The sequence below is a fragment of the Hordeum vulgare genome, chromosome 1H (assembly GCF_904849725.1).
Source record: "Hordeum vulgare subsp. vulgare chromosome 1H, MorexV3_pseudomolecules_assembly, whole genome shotgun sequence".
NCBI lineage: Eukaryota > Viridiplantae > Streptophyta > Magnoliopsida > Poales > Poaceae > Hordeum > Hordeum vulgare.
In genome coordinates this window covers 483,112,781-483,135,893 of record NC_058518.1, presented here as the reverse complement: position 1 = coordinate 483,135,893, position 23,113 = coordinate 483,112,781, and the positions used below count along the sequence as shown (strand labels likewise).

The 23,113-nt window shown below is 44.4% G+C and overlaps 1 protein-coding gene and 1 pseudogene across 1 annotated transcript; one reads left to right on the top strand and one right to left on the bottom strand.

Annotated features, from left to right (window-relative positions):
* Window positions 1-6,162: 6,162 nt before the first annotated feature.
* LOC123447811 (serine/threonine-protein kinase STN7, chloroplastic) lies at window positions 6,163-10,746 on the top strand. The gene is made up of 10 exons (XM_045124495.1): window positions 6,163-6,595; window positions 6,697-6,786; window positions 7,159-7,278; window positions 7,396-7,497; window positions 8,061-8,229; window positions 8,310-8,403; window positions 8,506-8,599; window positions 8,714-8,770; window positions 9,736-10,149; window positions 10,316-10,746. Exons 1-10 carry the CDS (start codon window positions 6,212-6,214, stop codon window positions 10,472-10,474), a joined length of 1,683 nt encoding a protein of 560 aa, XP_044980430.1. The 5' UTR covers window positions 6,163-6,211; the 3' UTR covers window positions 10,475-10,746.
* Window positions 10,747-11,404: 658 nt separating this feature from the next.
* Window positions 11,405-12,689, bottom strand: LOC123401381 (annotated as a pseudogene).
* Window positions 12,690-23,113: the final 10,424 nt, after the last annotated feature.

Here is a 23,113-nt window from a genome sequence, read left to right as displayed (position 1 = left end):
CTATTTCAAGTCATAGAGTGACTTCTGAAATTTTACACAATACATGTTGCGATTTGTTTTTGGATTCGGAAATGTAAGTCCTTCAGGGACTTTAATATAGATTTCCGAAATGAGTGACTCATATGAGTATGTGGCAACTTCATCCATCAACTGCATGGATAACATTATTTGTACTGCCAATGGTATTTATTATCGAAACATAGTTCCACTCATACCAAGAAGGTATGTTACATCGTAATCGATGTCGGGTTTCTGCGTGAACCCTTTTGCTACAAGCCTCGCTTTTTTCACCACCTCATTGACTTTGTCTATGAATGAGAAGTTTTTTAGTATTCCATATGGAAGATACTTATGAGGAGTAGGTATTACTGTGGTAAATACCACTCTTTGATGAGCGAGTGCTATTCTTCATTACTTGCTTCCTTTTATGTGAACCAATATGAGTACAAGAGGCACTCTACCATGGATTTTGGTTCAGGGCCCAAAAGGTTTTAGCAATTTTCAGAAGAAATATATGTCGACAAATGTAGACTTATGTTATATGATTCTGGAGGAATCAATGAAATTTGTGAAAATGTATTTATTTCTTTTAACTCCTTGTGATTTCCTACAACAATCGAGTCAAGGTGTTTCGATATCCCGACACCAAAACATTTGTGCACATTTATGTCGGGATTTGGATGATGAGCATCCGGTGAGGTGTCTTTCAACGATGTTGAATTACATTTACTGGTTGAAGATTTGATTTCCTCTGTTTCCGCGGAAGCATATGCGAGATTATCTCTCATGAGGTCAGATTTCTCCCCCTCTTGCTCTCATTTGGGGATAAGAGTGGTTTATGAGGTACCTCCACTCTATCTGACACTTTACTGCAGGAATATAAATTTGAGTAACACCTTTGTGATCAGTAAATGTATGTGACAGATTTGCAATGTGTTGCAAATATGTGATTCTAAACTTCTTGTTCAAATTCTTTGAGTACGTGGATATAAGGAGTGAATGTGAATCACATTTATATTTTTTTCTTGGCATTATTTGTGGTACTTATCTCCCCCTAATGCCAAAAATGTCCTTATTGCGGAAGCAATCAGCATACGGGCTATGAATAATTTTGATTGACGAATAAATTGTTTTTTACTCACATAGATCCCTAATTTTCTATGGAAGCCCATTGATGTATGTTGGAGTGGTGATATCGGTATGTAACCGAATTATCGCAGATAGGAAATACTTTGTTGATTTCCACGTATTTACTACAAGGGGAAAGTAGTATGCTATGCAGTTGATATGATTTATATCATACTTACGGTGTGTAATGCCGTATTTGTCTAGCATGAGGCTAGTAAATTACGATTCTATAAGTTTGGTCATATTATTAATTTCATTATCTTTGATAAGATATTGAACTAAACCATTATGTCTATTACATAATGTATTATGTATAATCAGACATTGCTTGTGAAATGAGTTCAACGAAGTTGTCCATTCGAATGGATTTATCCCTTGTTTAGGATAACTTGCTCTTAGAATTTGAGCAATTAATTCACTTATATCATTCATGGTTTGTGTGACAAGAGACACACTGGAAATCATTTTATAAATGTTTCCATGAGCACCATGAAGTATCTATATAATACCACATAATGGTTGAGTAATCCACATATCTTCTGAATGTGTTCAAGTAAGAATGAGTTGCTCATTTAGAATTGTAAGGTGAGAGTGCCTTAAATTAATTTCCCCTATCACACATGTGGTGCACATAAAATCTGATGATTTGGGAAATTTTGCAACTTGTTAAGTTGTGACCAATAGAATTGTCCATAATTTTCTAATCAACCCCAAACCAGGATTGTAAGGCTTATAACCAAATATTTTGTAAGATTTATAAAATTATTTTGTACGCAACAAAACTAAGTATGAATTGATTCATACATTCAAATTTTATCAAACATGATGTCCAAGAAATAGGATATTGGACATTATACTACATGTAGTAGTACAACTATAGGCAAACAATATTTTGGGAATAATCGAGATATTACATGAGGTCTCCCATATTACTGAAAAATGAATTATGCAAACATATCATAGGCGCAAACGAATTGATCATTCTTTCATTGCACTATATTTTTGGTTCTTCTTCTAATGAAGATTTGAGAACATCATTTACCAGAATAGTTTCTGGTCGTATGTTTGCAAATTTTCAAATACCCCAATGAACTTATTTGCCTTTTAGTAAACTCATGGTGTGGTTTGACCATATATTTAAGGGTTTGGTAATCATATGTACGATATTTATGTAACCACACATTTGACAAACTTAAGAGTTGTCTTTGTGACCATTTGGAAATGATCAATTCCCAACTAAAAGATAATTCCGTCATTGGTTGTCTTTAGCCTCCACTTTACTTTGAATTCCTCATGATTCTATTTGTGACCATTGACTTGCTTCTCAATACTAGCAAATATTTCGAAATAATGGTATAGCACCCGCTGGGTGAATATGATGATTTTAATGATTTTTTTAATGTTTCTTTACCATGCAAAATGGTAGTACCATCATAAGGAGATGTAAAGTGTATCAAGGGCTTTTCAACCGGATCTGCATAGCAAAATGTTTGATTATGAGATCTCAACTTGAAGTTGATTAAGGTGATAAAATTGTTAGCCGCGATAGGACTTGATGTCTTTGAAAAACGAATGGGAGATCATTCGCGATGTGCTCATGGAAGCATATTTATCTTAAGGGAAATATTCAAGGTTAATAAATATTCAACCAATATGTACTTAGTTTGATAACCAAGTGAAGTTGGTGATATATAAAATGCATATGTGCATCAATAGAATAGCCATGTATTACATGAAATGATCATGCATTGTTTAATTTACTTCATAGAGTAAAATAAAATATATGGATGAAATGATCTTGTTGAGCTCAATCCGTCAAGGTGATGCTTGGTGAACATGGGGTGTAAACCTCCAATATAGTGCATGCGATGAAATCGTTGCTAATGTTTTGGGCTTCATTCGTGATAAAAAGTGTGACTTTAGAGTCACGGTCAAAAACATAGACTTTGCAATTTTAACATTGCTTTGTCACTATGAAAATAACAACCACAATGTGACGTGGATCTTGCAATAGTGTTTGAGACACTCACTATAAATTATGGCATCCATCTTGATGGATGGACGACACTTTTAATTAGAAATAGTGACGTAGGCTCCATTGCCATGTATTTTACCAATGTAATAAAAGGTAATCATTGGAGTATGCAAATATTTGCATAATTCTCTATGACGTACTCAAACAAAATGAGGCTTGAATAATTGATATTGGTAGATAATACCATTCAACATGCAATAATCATGCATGAATTTACTATGATAGTAAATAATTTTAGTGAACAACAACAATTGCTTCAGAGGAGCAAATTTTAGTACGGCTGATGCCATATAGCCATATGTGTATACCTCAATTTATATAGGATAACACTTTAAAGATAATCACCAATATGGTGTAGATCTCGCAATAATAGAAGACATAGTCTGACTATTGTCAGTAGATGTTTATAATTCTATTACCTTATGTTATGCTAAATGTATGAAATCACTTTGAAGATAGTCATATGTCAGAATGATATGATGTAGACCTTGCAGTAATAGTGGATAGTCTGCAAAATTTTGCAGTAGATGACAGTATTACCTTATGATATCTTGAGGTAGTCTCATCTAATATTAATATTTGGAAGAGCACTTTGAAGATAGTCATCTTGCCAAAATAACAAAACGTAGATCTTACAATAGTGATGGATAATCTGCAAAAATATGTAGTAGATGCCATCAAATACCTTGTAATTCACATATAAACTTGGATGCCATCATATTAAGTATGAGAATACGTGATCCTTGTTTTGAATTAAATAAGATTTGCAAAAATTAAAATTAAGTGCAAAAATAGTTGTTCTCCTAAAACGCATGCCTTAGGAAATATTTGCGGCAAAGACATATATATTGTCTTAAATTCCGAAGGAATAAATGCACGCAAAATATTCTTTTGCATTTAGTATTATTGTGGTAATACATATGGATGCAAACCTTAATAATTTACATATTTATGTAATATATGAAAACCAGAGGGCTTCAAAGTACAACCAATATATTTCTGAAATTTCATTCGTAGAAAGTATAACGATTAATCTACAAAGTATTCTAAGCCTGAGGGCTCAATGGGGATATGTAAGGGATTGTCTTCCTTTGCGTGGATAAGAATCAAACTGATTCGTTTGGGTCGCCACCGAAGAGGATGCTGCCTCATGGCTGGCGCGAGGGCGCCGCGGTCAAGCGTGAGCGAGAGGTCGGGTCGTCGTGTTGGACGACTGTCGCGTCTGAGGACGCACTACCGGGACTCGTGTCTTGTCCGTTGGAGCCGGCTGATGGCCATGACGGGGCTGTGCGCCGGAGGATAGCGCGGGACCGAGGGTCGCCGTGCGCTCCGGGATGGAGGACGCCGTTTCGTCGAGGCCGGTGTTGCTTGCCGTTCTCGGGGTGTCTTGTATGGATCGAGGCCTCGGCACGCCGGGCATCATTTTTGCAAGTAGAAGAAACGCCATCGCGATGTGGATGAAGTGCAGTCGGCCTCTTCACGGAAGTGTCCGCTAGCATCACGTACCCATGCTTGTCGTCCGTCTCTTCATGAATGATTTGATGAAGTGATTCTAACATAAGGCAGAATGGATGAGATTCCTTTTAATCACAAGAAAACAAACGGAATTAATATTCTGATGATTAATTTCCTGTAAGAATGCATGCATGGAACATGGCGTTGCCGCTGCATGTCGCTGCTGCTACACTGCGCCCCGTCATTGAGGAAATGATGATGCTGCAGGGAATCTGAATATGCAGTGATCCAGGGCCAAGCCAAAAATTGCCACCGTCTTCTTGAATCAAGTAAAAGTTTGATCCATTCTCAGTGATTTTCTGTCATGCAAAAAGAAGATCGCTCTCTGTTCTCGAGAGAGGCGATGAATGCGCGCTGATGCTAATCTCAAAACGAAAACCAAATTGTCCTTCTGATGATCGATTTCTCCAATGGATGCATGCATGCCTATGCATGCGACCTGATGCGCCGGCGCGTATAGCGGCTGTAGCAGCCCCTGCAACATTTTTGACGACGCAACGCGTTGTGCGCTCAGCATCCCCTCGCCGTTGCGTGCTTTGCATCCGCTGCGACCTGTGGACGGCCTCGCGCGGGGTGTGGCGCGGGCGGCGGCCACGGCACGAGCGGACGCAGAGCCGGCCTAGCGCGGGACGCGGCGCTGCCGGGCGGCAGCCACCGATCTTGGCCCTCTTTCTGAGCGGAGAAGACTACGTGCTGATAACGTGTTAGAGTAAAACGAGATTGAATGAAAGTGAATAGACGATTAGTCCTGATTTCTATTGATTCTCAAGTATATATACATGTGGAAGAGGTGCGAAGAAGAGGTGTGTGTTCGGAGGCATCCCTGCAGAACATGTGCATGTTGGCAATAGAGAGAGAGATGAGACACGACTGTTCGGGGTTGGACACGTCCCTTAGCTAATTAATCTACTAATTAGTTTCTAACAGGGAGCACAGTAATTCGCATCCCAGATATTTTGTCACGGCGCAAACTCGACCAGTAGTCTGGCCGTGTGTCAATCGCACCGAGGTTTGCCGGTCCAAGCCTAGCCACTCACAAGCTCAACCCAAGGCGATGCTTCTCCCCTTCCCCGTCTCCCCACAGCCACAATTATCACCGTCATTTCTTTGGTGTTTCTTTTCGCTGCATGAATAAATAGTCTTATTAGTCGAGTTATATCTCCAGTTTTCCGGACTTACACTTGCAGTTAATTTACACGTAGATCACTCGCGAAAAAAATACAGTAAAAAAAATTACACGTAGATAAAAATGCTTGATGGAGTCACCAGCTCCACTCCAACAGTCACTGACATGTGGGTTCACAAATTTATAGCTGCCATTTTCCGAAGAACCGAATTCGCACGCGCGCCAGGCACCGGCCTCGTCTGCGAATGACAGGCGGGCCCGAAGCCACGTGGCGCGGACATCCGCTCCCACACGTTGGAGTTTTTTTTTTATCGCGACGATAATATAGGAGTAGTGGCGTGGCCGCATTTTTTAAGCGGGAAAAAATAAAGGGAAAAAAAAAGAAACGGAGACGAGCAGGAGCACGCATGGCCACCAGTAGCCTCGGCCTCTCCACCTCCTTCCTCCCCGGCCACGACACCCGCCTCCGCCGCCGGCGGCGGGCGGCGGGGGGGCCCGCCGCGGCGTCGTTCCGGCCGGTGGTGGCGTCGGCGGAGCTCGGGGTCGAGGTGGGGCGGCAGCTGGTGGAGGCCGTCGGCGTGGGGCTCCCCTGCACCGTGATGGCCTGCGGCGACGTCATCTACCGCAGCACGCTGCCGCACAACGACGGCCTCACCATCACGGCCCCCGGGGTCGCGCTGGCGCTCGCCGCCGCGTCCTACCTCTGGGCCACCCCCGGCGTCGCCCCGGGCTTCTTCGACATGTTCGTCCTCGCCTTCGCCGAGCGCCTCTTCCGCCCCACCTTCCGCAAGGTGCTCGATCTGCTGCCTCAATAAGCGCACGCATGGCCCGGCCCCCGCGACCCACCGGATTCGTTCGTACTGTGCTGATTGCTGTCGTGCGCTTTGAGCAGGACGACTTCGTGCCCGGGAAGAAGCTCGGGGAGGGCGCGTTCGGGGTCGTGTACAAGGCGTCCCTGTCTGACCCCAAAGTTGCAGAGAAGGTGAACACCTGTGATTTATATGCATGTTTTGCTTCAATTTTGGTAGAATTTGGGCAAATGAAGTTGCTCATGAGTCATGAATGAAGTGAAAATGTATCTGTGTGCACATGTCGACAAGCTCATTCAGCATTGATTGATTTCCTGGTTCGGTAATGGTACTCCGTTGCGTAGTTGTTGCTGAGGCAGAACTAAAAGGTTTCAGATGGATAGCTAAAACGCCTAGAGCTCCGTCAGAAATTTGCAAAAACAAGCTTCCGCAGAGTAGTAAAGAGGAGTGCGACTTGTACAGTGCATATGTCAGTTAAGTGGACTGTAAACCAACCGGGCATACTATGATACTAATGCACACCACTTGTTTCGACTATCTTCAAGCAAGGTGACGTGGTCGTGAAGAAGGCGACCGAGTATGGCGCGGTCGAGATTTGGATGAACGAGCGCGTCAGGAGGGCATGCGCTAGCAGCTGCGCAGATTTTCTTTACGGCTTTCGTGAGGTATTCGTACTCTGGGTTGAATGCTAAATCATTTTGTTTTGTTACCATCTCGTGGAACTACCTTCGTTTGCTAGTATCTGATCGATTCCTAAACTCACAATTTGAATTGTTTCCTAGAGCAAAACCAAAGGTAAGGGCGAGGAATACTGGCTTATTTGGCGCTATGAAGGCGAGGACACGCTTTCTGCTCTCATGCAAAGCAAGGAGTTCCCTTACAATGTAAGTGCATCAGACTTAAAGCAGAGTTTTTAATCAGCCAAGTCGCTTGCTCGCATTGGCTTCACTTAACCAGTTCTTAGCTGTAGGATGCTGCATTTCGTTGTTGGCATATACTGTAGGCAGTTAACTGATTCTAGCCCTTGGTGGTGAGACCTGAGTTATATTAGTCAGCTGGGTTAACTTACTGAGCTGCACCAGAAACCTTGCAATTAACTAGGTGGTAAATGAACAGTACTGTTTTTCCGGAACTGTGCTACCTTAGTGACCTAAGTGGAGCTTTTGAGCTCATATAGGGGTGATTTAGCTCCAGGTCTCTAATTTATGAAGAAATACTTTGCTAGATATAATGTAGGAATTGACAACTGCGGTTAGTGAGAACAGTCGGTTAGTTTCCTTCCGTAACGCCATCTTCTCATTGCATGACAACCATTTCTTCTTCTCTTCTATTTGTAAGGCAAAAGACATTCATGTAATGTAATTGTGAATTCGACAGTTCCATAACAAAAAAAAAAGTGTGCCTTGGTGCATTTTTTGACAGTTCATATATGTTTGCGATTGATCAGGTTGAGACTAAGATTCTCGGAAATGTTCAAGATTTGCCAAAGGGAATAGCGAGAGAGAATAAGATTATCCAAACGGTGATGGGACAACTCTTGTTTGCCCTTGATGGACTTCATTCGACGGGGATTGTTCACAGGGACATAAAACCCCAAAATGTGATATTTTCAGAAGGTAATAACCAAGCCATACATTGCTTGCAGTTTCATGCTAAAATCTTCTGTACTAATCAATTCACCTTTCTCCACTGGAAGAATCTCGCACCTTCAAAATTATCGATCTTGGAGCAGCAGCTGATTTACGAGTGGGCATCAACTATATTCCTAAGGAGTTCCTTTTGGATCCAAGGTAATTAAGCTACCCTCATGATTCAGAACTGTATTGCTGGAAAAATATTCCAATATAACTGATTACTAGGGGTTCGCTTGAATCTTTACCCATGATTTGCAGGTATGCTGCTCCGGAGCAATATATCATGAGTACGCAAACACCATCTGCTCCCTCTGCTCCAGTTGCAACTGCTTTATCTCCAGTTCTGTGGCAGGTATTCTTTAAAAGTTTGAATTCATGATGGAGCTGTTTACCTCTCCCTCAGTTTACGACAATTGTTCCAATCAACATAATTGCTTGAGCTGATGCAACGATTTCTTCTTGACAGCTGAACCTTCCTGACAGATTTGACATATACAGCTTGGGCCTCATATACTTGCAGATGGTATGTCATCACAGTAACTGTATTTATGTATCTTCTAGGTTTATGTCCCTTTGTTCTTGTAAACCCAGAGGAAGGTAGGGGCGGCTTTATATGTCTAAAAATAGCATCCGAGTGTTTGTTTATATTTTTTTCCTTATTACTTCAAGAATTTAACTGTCTTCTGTGTGGTCCCCCTTCGTTCCACGGGCCTTAAATTTAGAACACACTGTTATGGAAATTCAAATTTGATTGCACTGGAAGTTTTCAGACTATCCTCACGCGAAGCTTCTTATATGTTTGTCTGAATGCTTAATCCTATTCTCCCTTCCATCTGTTCATATCTTGTCGAAACACCTTCCTGTTTGTTGCTGCAAGCTTGTAGAGACTGCTTTCCTCACTTGCAAGGAAAACTAGTATTTTGTTCATTCGATTGTTGTGATTGGTGTATGTCATGCATTTTCTTGCAAGAGCATTACATGCATAATCATGAACATGTGATGACATATTTGACTATACGAGTATCTGTTGATATGTACTTCCTCCGTTCCGAATTATAATATATTAACTTTTTACTGAATCAGATGTATATAGACGTTTTTTAGTGTGTTTGTTCACTCGTTTCAGTCTGTATCTGGTCCATATTGAAATATCCAAAACGTCTTATAATTCGGAACAGAGGTGTACTTGCATAACTTCAGAATGAGTAATGTTATACTACTTGTGAGTGTCTTCTTAGTATATATGTGAAACATGTTGTACTGTTAGCTGCATCTCCACACTTCGCTGCAGGTAGCATCTATGCATCTCCACACGACAGGGCGCCAAAGTAACATGTTCGAACTGTCATTTTTGATCCAGGGTTGTTCTGTCGCATTGCATTAGCACAACAGAAAAGTTCATTGACAAGATTGTACACTAACTTTTGTTTTCAAAGTATTGCATGATGCATCTTTTATTGCCTTAATAAACAAATTATTCTTCTGCAGGCATTTCCAGCATTGAGAACTGACAGCAGCCTGATACAATTCAACCGCCAACTGAAGAGATGCAATTACGACCTGGAAGCTTGGAGGAATTTGGTGGAACCACGAGCCACCCCAGACCTTCGCAGGGGCTTCGACATATTGGATCTAGACGGCGGCATCGGATGGGAACTCCTGACTTCAATGGTCCGATACAAAGCACGGCAAAGGACCAGCGCCAAGGCTGCATTGGCGCATCCATATTTCAACAGCGAAGGGCTCCTCGGCCTCTCGGTGATGCAGAACCTGAGGCTGCAGCTGTTCCGCGCGACCCAGAAGGACTACAGCGAGACGGCACGGTGGATCATCGGCCTCATGGCAAAATCAGGAACAGAGGAGGGAGGAGGCTTCACAGAGGCACAGCTTCAAGAGCTCAGGGTATGTATTCATGCCGGCATGACAGGATCATACTAGACCTGGAGATTAAGAAGTGGAGTTGATGGATGAGTTTGCCGTCAAGCATTTCGTTTCGTTTTCAGAATGCCGGCCCGGTGTACAGCGTGATAATAACACTGACGGCTTGTGGTATTCTGTTCTTGTGCAGGAGATCAAGCCGAAGAAAGACAGCGCTCAGCGGAACGTGCTGGCGTCGATGCTGCGGGTGCAGAGGAAGATCGTGAGGACGATCAGCGAGAGCATGGACGAGCTCACCAGCCAGCGGAAGAGCATCTGGTGGAGCCGGTGGATCCCCAAGGAGGAGTAGGCAGGCGTGTGCATCGTCCAGTTCCTCTGTAAAAAAAAAACGTCGCCCTGTTGTAGCTACGGCAATGATATATCCCACTTACTACTCTCTACGGCTGGTGAAGGTGAAGTGGTGAGTACATATTTGTCCATGGGAAAACACTACGATAAATATACATATATATATGGATATACGGTATGAAGAAGATAGATATGATATGTACATATGTTTCACATGGAAGCAAAGTTGTCGAGACCCTTATGAATTTATGATGATAGATAGGCTCATGGCTACTGGGATGTGGTTGATTGATCTGTCAGTGATGGCTTTGGTGATCTGGAGGTGTCTTGTTCCATGCTGTGCAAGATTCCTGTCCATGACAGACAGGTCACTTGTGCGTTGTGCCTTGCTGCTATCATTGGCAATGGCGTTGTTGCCAGCCTTATGGGCGCGGTCATGTTGGAGCATCTCCGACCACATGTCGGCCGACTGAATCTCCATGATGACCATCTGAGTGATGAGTGATCACAAAAAGTATGGCAAGATTTTCTTAGTCAAGTCAATGTATGACTAAAAATTTAAGCAACTCAAATAAGGAAGCAACTCAAATAAGGCAAGTGTGATAAAAATAATATGATAAGATATGACAAGGATAATCACAATCCAAACAACCCCTTAAAGTTTGAAATGTCTGCCACAGCTGGGGTACGTACCATTTTGGTCCCTCTACTTTGCTGCATTTTGACTGGGCGCCCTCCATGGTCCATTAGGCCAACTCTACCGTGCGATCCCAAATCGTTCGGGTGTGTCCGTTTGAGGTAAAACGTACAAAATAAACGACCCACCGCTCGGGGGCGTATCCATTTTTTGCCATGTCCGTGTCCGTTTCTATCCTATTTCTAGACCAAAGTTGCTCTGGGTTTCGGGCCAAAGAGGACAGAACGGTCTGGGTTTCGGGCCAAAGAGGACAGAAAACGTCCGCCTTCGCGTCCTCTTCGTCCGCGTGTGTCCGCGTCTAACCCACATGTCACCCTCTCTCCCCATCTTCTCTCCCGCGCGTCGCGCACCGTAACAGTCGGCGCCTACGCCGGGCCTTGAGGAGGCGGAGGTCAAGATGGGTTTTGAGGCCAACAAAGCTCTGATGCATGCCCTGGAAGTTGGCTGCGGGGGGCAGGAACGGGTTGGGTATTTTGTCGAACAGGAGGAAGGCGTCGAACGCGCAGTCGCAGTGCGGCACGGCGAGCGGCACCGCGTGCGGGATCAGCGCAACTGCGCAAGAACGTCCGTGACGGGCCCGTACAGCGCCTGCGCAACGCCCGACGGAGGAAGAGGCAATGTAGCGAGGCATGGTGCGTGCCGCCGAGGTAGTCGGTGGCGAGGCATGTGAGCTCGGTGTCGGGCGCGTCCCGGAGCGCGCCGTCCACCACCGCGTCCTCCGGACGGAGCACGCTGGCGAGGGTGGTCTTGTCCTCCTCGTCCTCGTCTTGGTCGCCGCCGTCCACCCGTTGGCCGTCCACGATGACGTGGATCTTGCCCCAGATCTCGTTGTAGGAGCTGGTCTGGATGGCGAGCGTGTACTCCTGGCTGAGGTTAATGGTCGCTCCCGACCCCGAGACGGGGCTGCTCCCCCACCTGCCCGCTGTCGTCGCCGCACCACCGCCGATCCTCCTGCCGCCGCTACTGGGAGCCGTGCTAGAGCTCGTGCTCGCATTCGCGCTACTGGTGTTACCGCCCGCGTTGGAGCAGGCAACCTTGTCGTCTTCCTCTCCGTCGGATCTAACCAAGCTCTCAAGAAATGGGGTAGGAGCGTTGTGTGGAAGGACTTTGCCCGGTCACTGACCGGCGTCCGCTGTCCGTTTTTCTACCCCAAATGAACAAAATCCGGACGAAACCGGACGTCCGTTTAGGGTTGTGCGGTGGAGTTGGTCAACTCCACCGTGCAACCCGATCTTGTCCGCGCACGTCCGTTTGGGGTAGAACGGACGAATACCGCGGCCCAACACGCGGACCCAAACGGACAAATGTCCGGATTTCGTCTGTTTTTGACCCATCCTCAGGCCAAACTTGCACCGAGTTTGGGGGAATCGGACATCGCGCGGACGCGCTCGCCGCACGCCCTTGTTCGTCCGTGGCCCGCGTGTCGGGAACACAAGTACTCCCAGAAATTCCAACGCCTCCACCCCCGCTCCCGCCCCGCCCCGCCGACGGCGCCGCCGCTATTCTCCGGCCACCTCATCCCCCGGCCGTCCATAGCAAAACCCGTCTCGACATGGCTGCCACCACGGCCGCGCTTTCGCCGTAGTTTGGGCGTCGATCGGAGGAGGTTTGGCCGTCGTCGTCGTAGCCGGCGACAGAGTGGATACGACCGCAGGCGACGTACCACGGCGGCCACGTCAGCTTCCGACGAGTGCTCCAGAGCGGCCAGTAGCCGACCACCGACCACCCCTGCATCGAGGTGATCATCGCGGGCTCTTTGCCACCACGAGCGCAAGGTGTTCGACACTTTGCCCGCAAAGGTATGGACAGTGGTGATGAGTTTTTCTTCCACCACTTCATTTATTCATCGGACGAGTCGTCGTCCGATGATGAAGATATTGTGGTGGCTGTAGTGATGGTTCACGACCACATTCAACGGCAGCTTCCTCGGTACAGGGGTCACTCACTGACCGTGCTCCGAACCTGAACCGCAACAGGGAGAGAGGCCAGGCCCTGCTATATGCCGATTACTTTGCGAACACACCGCTCTTCAAGCTGGATAAATTTCGTCGCCGTTTTCGTATGGCAAGGCATGTGTTCAATCGTATCTGAGAGGGAGTGGTTGCTCATGACCCATACTTCCAGTGCAAGACGGATGCCCTTGGCAAGCTAGGATTCTCCTCTTACCAGAAATGCACCGCGGCCATCCGCATGCTTGCATATGGAATTCCAGACGATCCGGTGGATGAGTATGTGCGTATGAGTGAGACAACATGTCTGATGTCAATGTACAAGTTCTGCTAGGCTGTGATCGAGGTGTTTGGCCCTGAGTACTTGAGGCAGCCAACTGCCGCTGATACACAGAGATTGTTGGCGACCAACGCGGCTAGAGGCTTTCCAGGCATGCTTGGCAGCATAGATTGTATGCACTGGGAGTGGAAGAACTGTCCATTTGCTTGGCAGGACCAGTACAAGGGGCATGTCAAAGCGTGCACTGTCATATTAGAAGCGGTGGATTCGCAGGATCTTTGGATATGGCATTCTTTATTTGGCATGGCAGGTTCTCACAATGATATCAACGTGCTGCAGCGTTCTCCAGTCTTCGCAATGCTTGCAGAAAGCCATTCCCCCTGTCAACCTTGAGATCAACGGCCACCAGTACAACAAGGGATACTATCTAGCTGATGGTATATATCCTCAGTGGTTAACTTTTGTGAAGACAATCTCGGACCCCCAAGACGAGAAGAGAAAGAAATTTGCCCAAATGCAAGAGAGTGCTAGAAAGGATGTGGAACGTGCTTTTGGTGTGCTTCAATCCTGATGGGGTATCGTTCGAAACCCTGCACTGTCATGGGATGAAAGGAAGCTTTGAGAGGTGATGACTGCTTGTGTGATCATGCACAACATGATCGTCGAGGACGAGCGTGATGACAGTATCTTCGACCAAGGATTTGATTATCAAGGTGAAAATGTTGAGCCCCTGCACCAAGAACCGACCACGTTTCAACAATTTGTCCAGTTCCATCGTGAGATGCGTGATTGGCACACTCATTTGAATCTTCAAAATGACTTGGTTGAGCACATGTGGGAACATATTGACAACCAATAGATGTATTGGTTCATTTTGTGTTCATTGAAGACAATTTTGATTTGGTTGTAAAACTATTTTATTTAGAGACAATCTCGATTGGGTTGATGTGCAAACTTGTTTTGATACGAAAATATGGACATTTTAGACCCCGGCGGACAGGATGGGGTAAAAGGATGCGGCCGCGCGCTGGATGCACGATCACCGCATCCCAGGACAGGTCCAGACACGACCCCATCGCCCTACCCAAACGGACAGAATTCGGGTAAAACGGAGTTCCGATTTGAGTGACCGGGTGGAGTTGGCCTTACCCCGTCGAGCACCGAGTGAAAGCCCACAAAGAAGCGTGTACGGCCAGCGTGGAAAGCGTAAGCCCTGGCCGGACCCATGGCCACAAAGAGAAGAGCACGCATGGGCCTCTCGGCGTTGTCGGATGCGATACTCCAGTCCACGGGCGAGGCTGGCTCTGGCTGAGTGGACATGGTCCACGCCCCCACGCCATGTCAATGCCATGCGACTTGGCGTTAGTACTAGTGCTAGTTCAAGTTCTGGTAGCCAAATGATGAGCAACAACCAAACCAACCACGAGCTCATTATTCATGGTTGCTTGGAGACGTGGATATACTCCCTCCGTCTGAAAATAAATGTCTTAAACTTAGTATAACTTTGTACTAGAGCTAGTACAAAGCTAAGACAGTTATTTTGGGACGGAGGGAGTATATGGTACCGGCAATGATTAGGCAAATTTAAGCCTCGGACGACAGCCGTCTCTCCTCTGGCCTTGTCTGCATCGGAGCGATGATTAATGAATGATGATGATCGTCGCGCAACAACGCATGGGTGGCGGCTAATAATTTGACCTACGATCGACCGTCCTCCTTTTTTTTGTTTTTTGTGTGGCTTGGTATAGCACGAGTCCAGCGACCCCGTGTGGACGCCGGTGTCGGTTTCGTCTTTGGCAGCAAATCAAGTCAGATGGAACGCCGAGGAGGCAACCGAAAGGCGGAGAAGCCACCCGCATACTTTCTGCTTGTTTACTTTTCTTTCTTCATTCAGGTGACCCTCCTAACTAATCAACGTCATTATACTAGTAAGTACACCAGTTTAGTTTTTGTTTATGCCTGACGGCCGGCTGCATGGGAAAAGAAGATTCAGACAGCGAATCGGTCGGGACTTCCCTGGTAAACAGCAAATAAGACCTTGGACTTCTTGCAAATCCCTGGCTCATGCACGTCGATGCCCTCCTCGGCGAATAATCGATGCAGTGTCCAACTAGCTCGCTTCTTTAGAGCTGGATTTAGTGCACTCTGTGGGAAGGAAGCTGCGAGGTTTAACACCTTTCGCAAGTGGGGTATTAATGTACTAGTACTCCCTCCGTTCCTAAATATAAGTTTTTTAAGATATTTTACTAGAAGTCTACATACGAAGCAAAATGAGTGAATCTATATTCTAAAATATGTTTATATACATCCATATGTAGTCCATTAATAAAACCTCTTTAAAGACTTATATTTAGGAACGGAGGAAGTACCTAAAATCTAAAAAGTGCACGCGTACTTATTGAAAGGAACAGGCGGCCGTGTTCCTATCAGAGTACGAGGTCGTCGTTATGTGCACGCGTGTGGTGGTTTGTGAGGAAGGGATTCCTAGGGTTTGCCCCACCCTTCTCCTCTCACAATCGATTTTGCTATAGCGTTTGCGCATCTATAGTCTCCTGCGGTTGATTTTTCTCCGTTAGTACGCCACAACGGTGATGGGGATTCATGGCACAACGATGAAGTTGGGCAGGGCACGGAGACATGGTTTTGCGACGGTGTACGGTAGGTCGCATGGGATGCACGACCATAGCACTCGTTGTGCGCATTTGATGTCCAATTTGTTGTTGTTGCTCTCGCACAAGGGTTTGAGATCTGTTCATGATTTCATGAACTTGTCGTTAGATGTGCGCAATGTTTTATGGCTAATTTTGAACTTGTTGTTTAGAAGATTTTTTTTATTAGTTGCAAAAAATTCTTTTTAGTTGGCTACATCACTATATTAGTTGGATGTCTATATATTGTGTAGTTGCATTAGTTGTGCTGCTTAGGTGGCTTCCTGGTTGTTATAGTTGGTTGTGCATATATTGTCCACTTCCACAAGTTGTCCTGCTTAGTTGGCATGATTACATGAAGTTGTTTTGTTTTGTTTGTTATATCTGTGCAATGTTGTGTGCAATACTTATGGCTGATTCGAACTTGTTGTGTAGCGATTTTGATTAGTTGCAAAAAATTCTACTGAGTTGGCCGCATTGCTATACTAGTTGGGTGTCCATATGTTGCGCAGTTGCACTAGTTGTCATGTTTCTATGTTGTTCAGTTGCACAAGTTGCATGTCCTGTTTGCTGCATCACTATAGTAGTTGGATGTCCATATGTTCTAGAGTTTTGCACTAGTTGTCCTGCTTATGTGTAGAGGTTTGCAAATCAAAGCAATCGATTATCCTTTTTATAGTCTGTTTGCGTATCTTCTAACTACTATAGTTTTTTTTCCGTAGGCTAAAAATGGTTACAATAGGAGGAGATGAGGATGGCAATGAAGAAGATGTATTTTTCATTTTTTGTCTTTGAGTTTTTTCAACTTGTCCATGTATGCTTATATGCTTTTTCTATTTTATTTTTCTTGCTTAATTAGGGTTCTGCAAATCGGCCCTCTCGCCGGAACTTGAAACATCCCGCTGATCGTCAGCCATGCTTTGCCCGCATTGTTCAACAGGGAAAGGGAGTGAGGTAAGTGTCATGCTGAAGACATAACCAACTTTTTTGGTTTGTGGGCCACATAATTAATCTTGTTTTCCCATGCACATTGATTTATTTATTACGGTGTTGATCAGTATCGGTTTTTAAAGCGGAGTAGACGTGCAACAGTTGCAGGGGGACCGATGATGATGATGACACGAGCCCTGGTTCTAGGGGTATAGGCAACAATACAACTTGGGGGTAGCAGCACTGACAATCCTGGCAGCAACAACAACTCAATGAACAACAAGAGCACGCTACAGTTGTGGATGGGCAAAACTTGCTCGAAAGTTGAGGATTTACCAAAGTCGAAGAAAAATGTTGAAGCGGAGTCTCGCGAGAGCATTGATATTTGCAAGCTTTGCAAGTTGAAGCCAACTTTGCCAACCACTTTCCCTATCCCAGTTTTTCATCCTCAAGAGATGTTTGAGAAGATCGATTTCGTCGTTGAGGAAGAGTTGTTTTTCTTAAGTGAGGTTGAAAAGTACCAAGTTGGTATGGAGGAAGCAACAAAAGGTCTTGACTGGTGTTATTCAAAGTCAAAATACAAGGAATATTTGGGCAACATTCCTGAACTAAGATGTAGCAAGAGGAAGGCAACATCCGCGGCAAACCCTCATGTGGTCCAGAAGCCCAATACACTTTCAACGAAGAAAAAGTTTGAAGTTGCATGAAACCAAGCAACATGTGTTGAGTGAAGATGTTGAAATAAATTTGGAGAAGGAAGCTACTTCCGCTGAAGACTTGGCGCCAACTGCTGTGAGGAGGGAGGCCAACACTACTGAACACGGGACAGTCGTGCATGTTGAGCCTACAACTATTCGAGAAGTTCAATAATTCAAGGGGAAGACCCCTCTTTCAGCGCTCCCACCTAAATCAGTTAAGCAGAAGAAGATTGTTAAGTTTGCCAAGGGCACAAAGGGGGAAGAGGCCACAAAAGGTGTGGGGTTCAGACATGAGCCAGAACAACGTATCACAACAATCGATGCACGAATGCCAAGTTCAGCCAACTTTCTGCTAACTAAGGTTGAAAAGATGCCAACTGCAGCTATTACTGCGCCAACTGAAGTGTCAATTAGCAGCAGGGTCACAACCAAAACTATCAATGTTGCTCAGGAAGCCACCACTGCAATTGCAGGGCCCAGGGTGCCAACTCCTAGAGCTGGTTCAATGCCATATGTCTAAGGACGTGATCAACCTGCCCAACTGCCATCTCCAAGAGCTAACACACAGCAGCCAAGCAAGCCTGCATCACCAAGAGTTGATTTCCAGTGCACATTGACACAGGAGGAGGTGTTCAAAATTGTAAGCAGGTGCAAGCCACCTAGGCCACCAACTACAACACTCTTGCAAACCAAATTAGCTAATGGTGCACCAGTGAATGTGTCGCAATCGCAAGCAGGGACCCTAGGCCATCAAGCCATACGTAGTTCAAGTTCATACACATATTGATAGAGGCAAAGGTTCCGATCTTTCGGTGAGATGGTGGCTATCGATTTGGTTAAGATGACTTTGATGATCCGACTACAAACGTGCACGACGTTGCACCTTAGCAATCGCTAAACCAACTCCAAGAGGTTATTGACCACGCTGGAGCACGATCAACCTGACCACGAAGGTCTCTTCCTGCAAGCAATGGAAGAACAAGCAAGAATGTGGTAGAAGCAATCTGAATATCACGAATGTATATGAAGTATTGATAAGGGTGGGGATCCGAAAGTGGTATTGGTTTGGTCGTTGGACATAAACGAAGTACATGGAGTTGCAATGGCTAACTTTTAACTAAACAAATCTCAAGGAAAAATCTATTAGGTTGATCTACTTATATAGGAGCAAGGGGTGGCGGCCAAGGAGGTGGGAGGACGTCCCAAGGCAGCCTAAAACCAACCCTAGGTCGTACAAGGCCCATGGGCCCAAGCAGAGGTGATGCAACACCTTTGGAGTTATAGTTTGACTCGGATTCTGATGCAACCTCAGATTGTTTCATCATTATCTCCATGTTGTGGACAAATTTTAAAGTGATTCCAATTGGGCTAGAATGCAGATAAAATCTACTTTCAAAAAAACAACCCAATTCGAAGTCTGCATGCAAACGTTGTTGACGTTTTGAGACACGTGTGTCTGTGTAGTCCGAATATGAGTCGAGAACGTGAGAGACTTGGACTTTATCTTCTCTTGGGCTAAAAGTGACATGAGAAAACTTCTTGAAGAACACATAATAATTTGCTTTGATATGGGAGGACTTCTTGAAGAACACCTAATCATTTCCTCTTCCTTTATCTTCACACGTGGTTCGTGCAAGCGTTCGGCAATTCTGCATTTAGGCATGGAGTAAAAGTAGGTGAAGTATTTTTGTTTCGGATAATATACACAAATTTCTGCATAATTATTATAAGAAATCACCTCGCAAATATGCAAATGTGAAATATTTTTGGTGGTACCCAAGGTAGCCATGTCCTCATCATCTTCCTCTTCTTGAAAACAAAGTCGTCATCGGTGTTGCTTAATCTCAAATATGGCCAACAAAAGAGACAATGCATACATGTTGTATATGTATATGACATCCATTTTTTATTTCCCTTGTTTTTTGCACATATGACACATGTATACATGAGTAACTTTCATATGTTATGAAATATAAAGCCAAAATATTATCACAAGTAGAAGGCATGAAAATATTGCAACTCAGGTTGCACATATAAGTGAAGTCCTTATTCATATCAAAAGATTGATAATGTTCATCATTAATTCATCCTAACATTGGTGAATACACTTTCATTGTTTCAAATTTACATGCTACAGCATGCTTAAATAAAACATATGCAACATGTCATTTGACATAGAATCATCACAAAGGATTAGAGGTCATATCAAAATGTTTAAACATTGGCACACTTATTTTTATAAATATTTGACACAAATTTGATTTATTCTCTTATTCACATGGTTCTTTCTCGTCAACAGTTAATTCAATGGGTTCACACAACATTGTTGATATTGTAGTTATTTGATCACATGGTAAAGTCAAATCATGAATATAGTCCTCTAAAATAGGTGGTGTGACCAAAGTAATGGTAGCTCATCACAAGGTACATTGTAATTGACAAGGCATTCATCATACTTATGTGGAGGTGAATGATACGTCTCCAACGTATCTATAGTTTTTATGGTTCCATGCTATTATCTTGTCAACTTTGGATGTTTTATATGCATGAATATGCTATTTTAAATCTTTTTTGGGACTAAGCTATTAACTCAGTGCCAAGTGTCAGTTTCTGTTTTTCCCGTGTTTTTGACCCTTTTTCAGACGGAGTCCAAATGGAATGAAACTTTACGATGATTTTTTTTGACCAAAAGAGACCCCCGAAGCTTTGGAAGAAGGCCAGAAGAGCCACGAGGGAGTCACAAGCCCATGGGGTGCGGCCTACCCCCCAGGTCGCACCGTGCAGGCTTGTGACCCCCTCGTGGGCCCAACTGACGCAATTCCACCGCCATAAATTCCTATAAATTCATAAACCCCCAGAAAAAAACCTAGATCGGGAGTTCCGCCGCCGCAAGCCTCTGTAGCCACCAAAAACCAATCTGGAGCTCGTTCCGGCACCCTGCCGGAGGGGAATCCATCTCCGATGGCCATCTTCATCATCCCGGCGATCTCCATGACGAGGAGGGAGTAGTTCTCCCTTGGGGCTGAGGGTATGTACCAGTAGCTATGTGTTTGATCTCTCTTTCTCGTGTTCTTGAGATGTATTGATCTCGATGTACCATGGGCTTTGCTACTATAGTTTGATCTTATGATGTTCTTCCCCCTCTCCCTCTTGTAATGAATTGAGTTTCCCCTTTGGAGTTATCTTTGGGTTGGCACACGTTTTGACTCTCCGGTAGAAACTCCGGCACTCTTCGAAGTTTTATGTGTTGGATTGAATAGATGATTCTGAGATTGTGTGATGCATATCGTATAATCATGCCCACGGATACTTGAGGTGACAATGGAGTATCTAGGTGACATTAGGGTCTTGGTTGATATGTATCTTAAGGTGTTATTCTAGTACGAACTCTATGATAGACCGACCAGAAAGAATAACTTTATGGTAGTTTCGTACACGACAATAATCTCTTCGTTTGTTCTCCGCTATTAGTGACTTTGGAGTGACTCTTTGTTGCATGTTGAGGGCTAGTTATATGATCCAATTATGTTATCTTTGTTGAGGGAACTTCACTAGTGAAAGTATGAACCCTAGGCCTTGTTTCCACGCATTGCAATACCATTCGTGCTCACTTTTACCATTTTTTACCTTGCTGTTTTTGTAATTTCAGATTACGAAAACCTATATCTACCATCCATATTGACTTGTATTACCATCTCTTCGCCGAACTAGTGCACCTATACAACTTACCATTGCATTGGGTGTGTTGGGGACACAAGAGACTCTTTGTTATTTGGTTGCAGGGTTGCTTGAGAGAGACCATCTTCATCCTACGCCTCCCGCGGATTGATAAACCTTAGGTCACCCACTTGAGGGAAATTTGCTACTGTCCTACAAACCACTGCACTTGGAGGCCCAACAACGTCTACAAGGAGAAGGTTGCGTAGTAGACATCAAGCATTTTTCTGGCGCCGTTGCCGGGGAGGCTAGGTAAGCGGCACTAACATCCCGTCAACGAAGCATTTTCGAGGAGGTTAGCGCTTGAAGGTATATCTTTAGATCTTGCAATCGAATCTTTTTGTTTCTTGTTCTTTTGCTAGAAAACTACAAAAAAATGGAATTGAGGATGCCTCATATGCTCCATCTTTTCAATGTCTTTCGTGAGCATGATGGGAAGGAAAATTGTGCTCAAGTGCTGAAAGAAGATTTACATAGAATGCTTGGCATAGAATATGTGAATGATGAGCATGATTCCAATGTTGTTAGCATGAATTCTATGAATACCCATGATGCTAATGATATGCAAAGCCACAAGCTTGGGGATGCTATATTTGATGAAGATGATCTTTTTAGTTCTTCCACTTTGAATGATCAAAATCATTTTGATGAAAGCATGCCCCCTATCTATGATGATTATTGTGAGGATACTTATGCTTTGAAGAAGAGGGATGATAAAGCTTGTCATACTTTCGAAAACCCCTTTGCTAAACCTTGCTCTTTCATTGTGGACACAATTTGTAGTGCTCATGTCTTTTACGATACTCCCACTACTATTCTTGAGAATAGATTTCCTTATGTGGAGAGTAGTAAAATTCCTATGCTTGTAGATCATGAAAATAAAGCCTTAGGTGCTGGTTATATTGTTGAATTCATTCATGATGCTACTGAAAATTACTATGAGAGAGGATCGTATGCTTCTACTTATTGCAATAGTATCAAAGGTGGGGTCAGTTAAGCTAGTTTATGACAGGTGGGCCCTTTTTTGCCTATGTGGCACTATCGGCCGTCCCGATGATGTCCCACAAGCGTATGGGATCGCATCAGTTTTCGAGGGTAGAGTATTCAACCCAAATTTATTGATTCACTCACAAGGGGAAGCTAAAGAATATTCTCAAGTATTAGCAGCTGAGTTGTCAATTCAACTACACCTAAAAGGTTAGTGTCTGTAAGCAAAGTATCAGTAGCAAGGTGGTATGATAACAACGGCACCAGAAAAAGCTTTGGCAATCCCCGACAACGGCGCCAGAAAAAGCCTTGTTGATGGGATGTTAGCGCCAACAAAGTCTTGCAACAAGTAACAGCGGAGTAGCAAGGAACAGTAGTAGCATGTCACGCCCAAGATGCGACCCTATCCTCAATTTGGCACGAAGGCCTCGTCAGGGATAGAAGCGCATCTCGTCGTGTCGCAAGAATGGATATCGTTACAAGTACATGTACTGAAAAGAATAGGTATATAACAGAGTTGGCTTACACTTGCCACAAGCTACATCAGAGTCACTTCAGTACATTACATAATCATCAAGAGTAAGTGCAGGGTCCGGCTACGGACGAAAACAAACGACAAAAGAACAACGACGTCCATCCTTGCTATCCCAGGCTGCCGGCCTGGAACCCATCCTAGATCGATGAAGAAGAAGAAGAAGAAGCAACTCCAAATGAACAATCAACGCTCTCGCGTC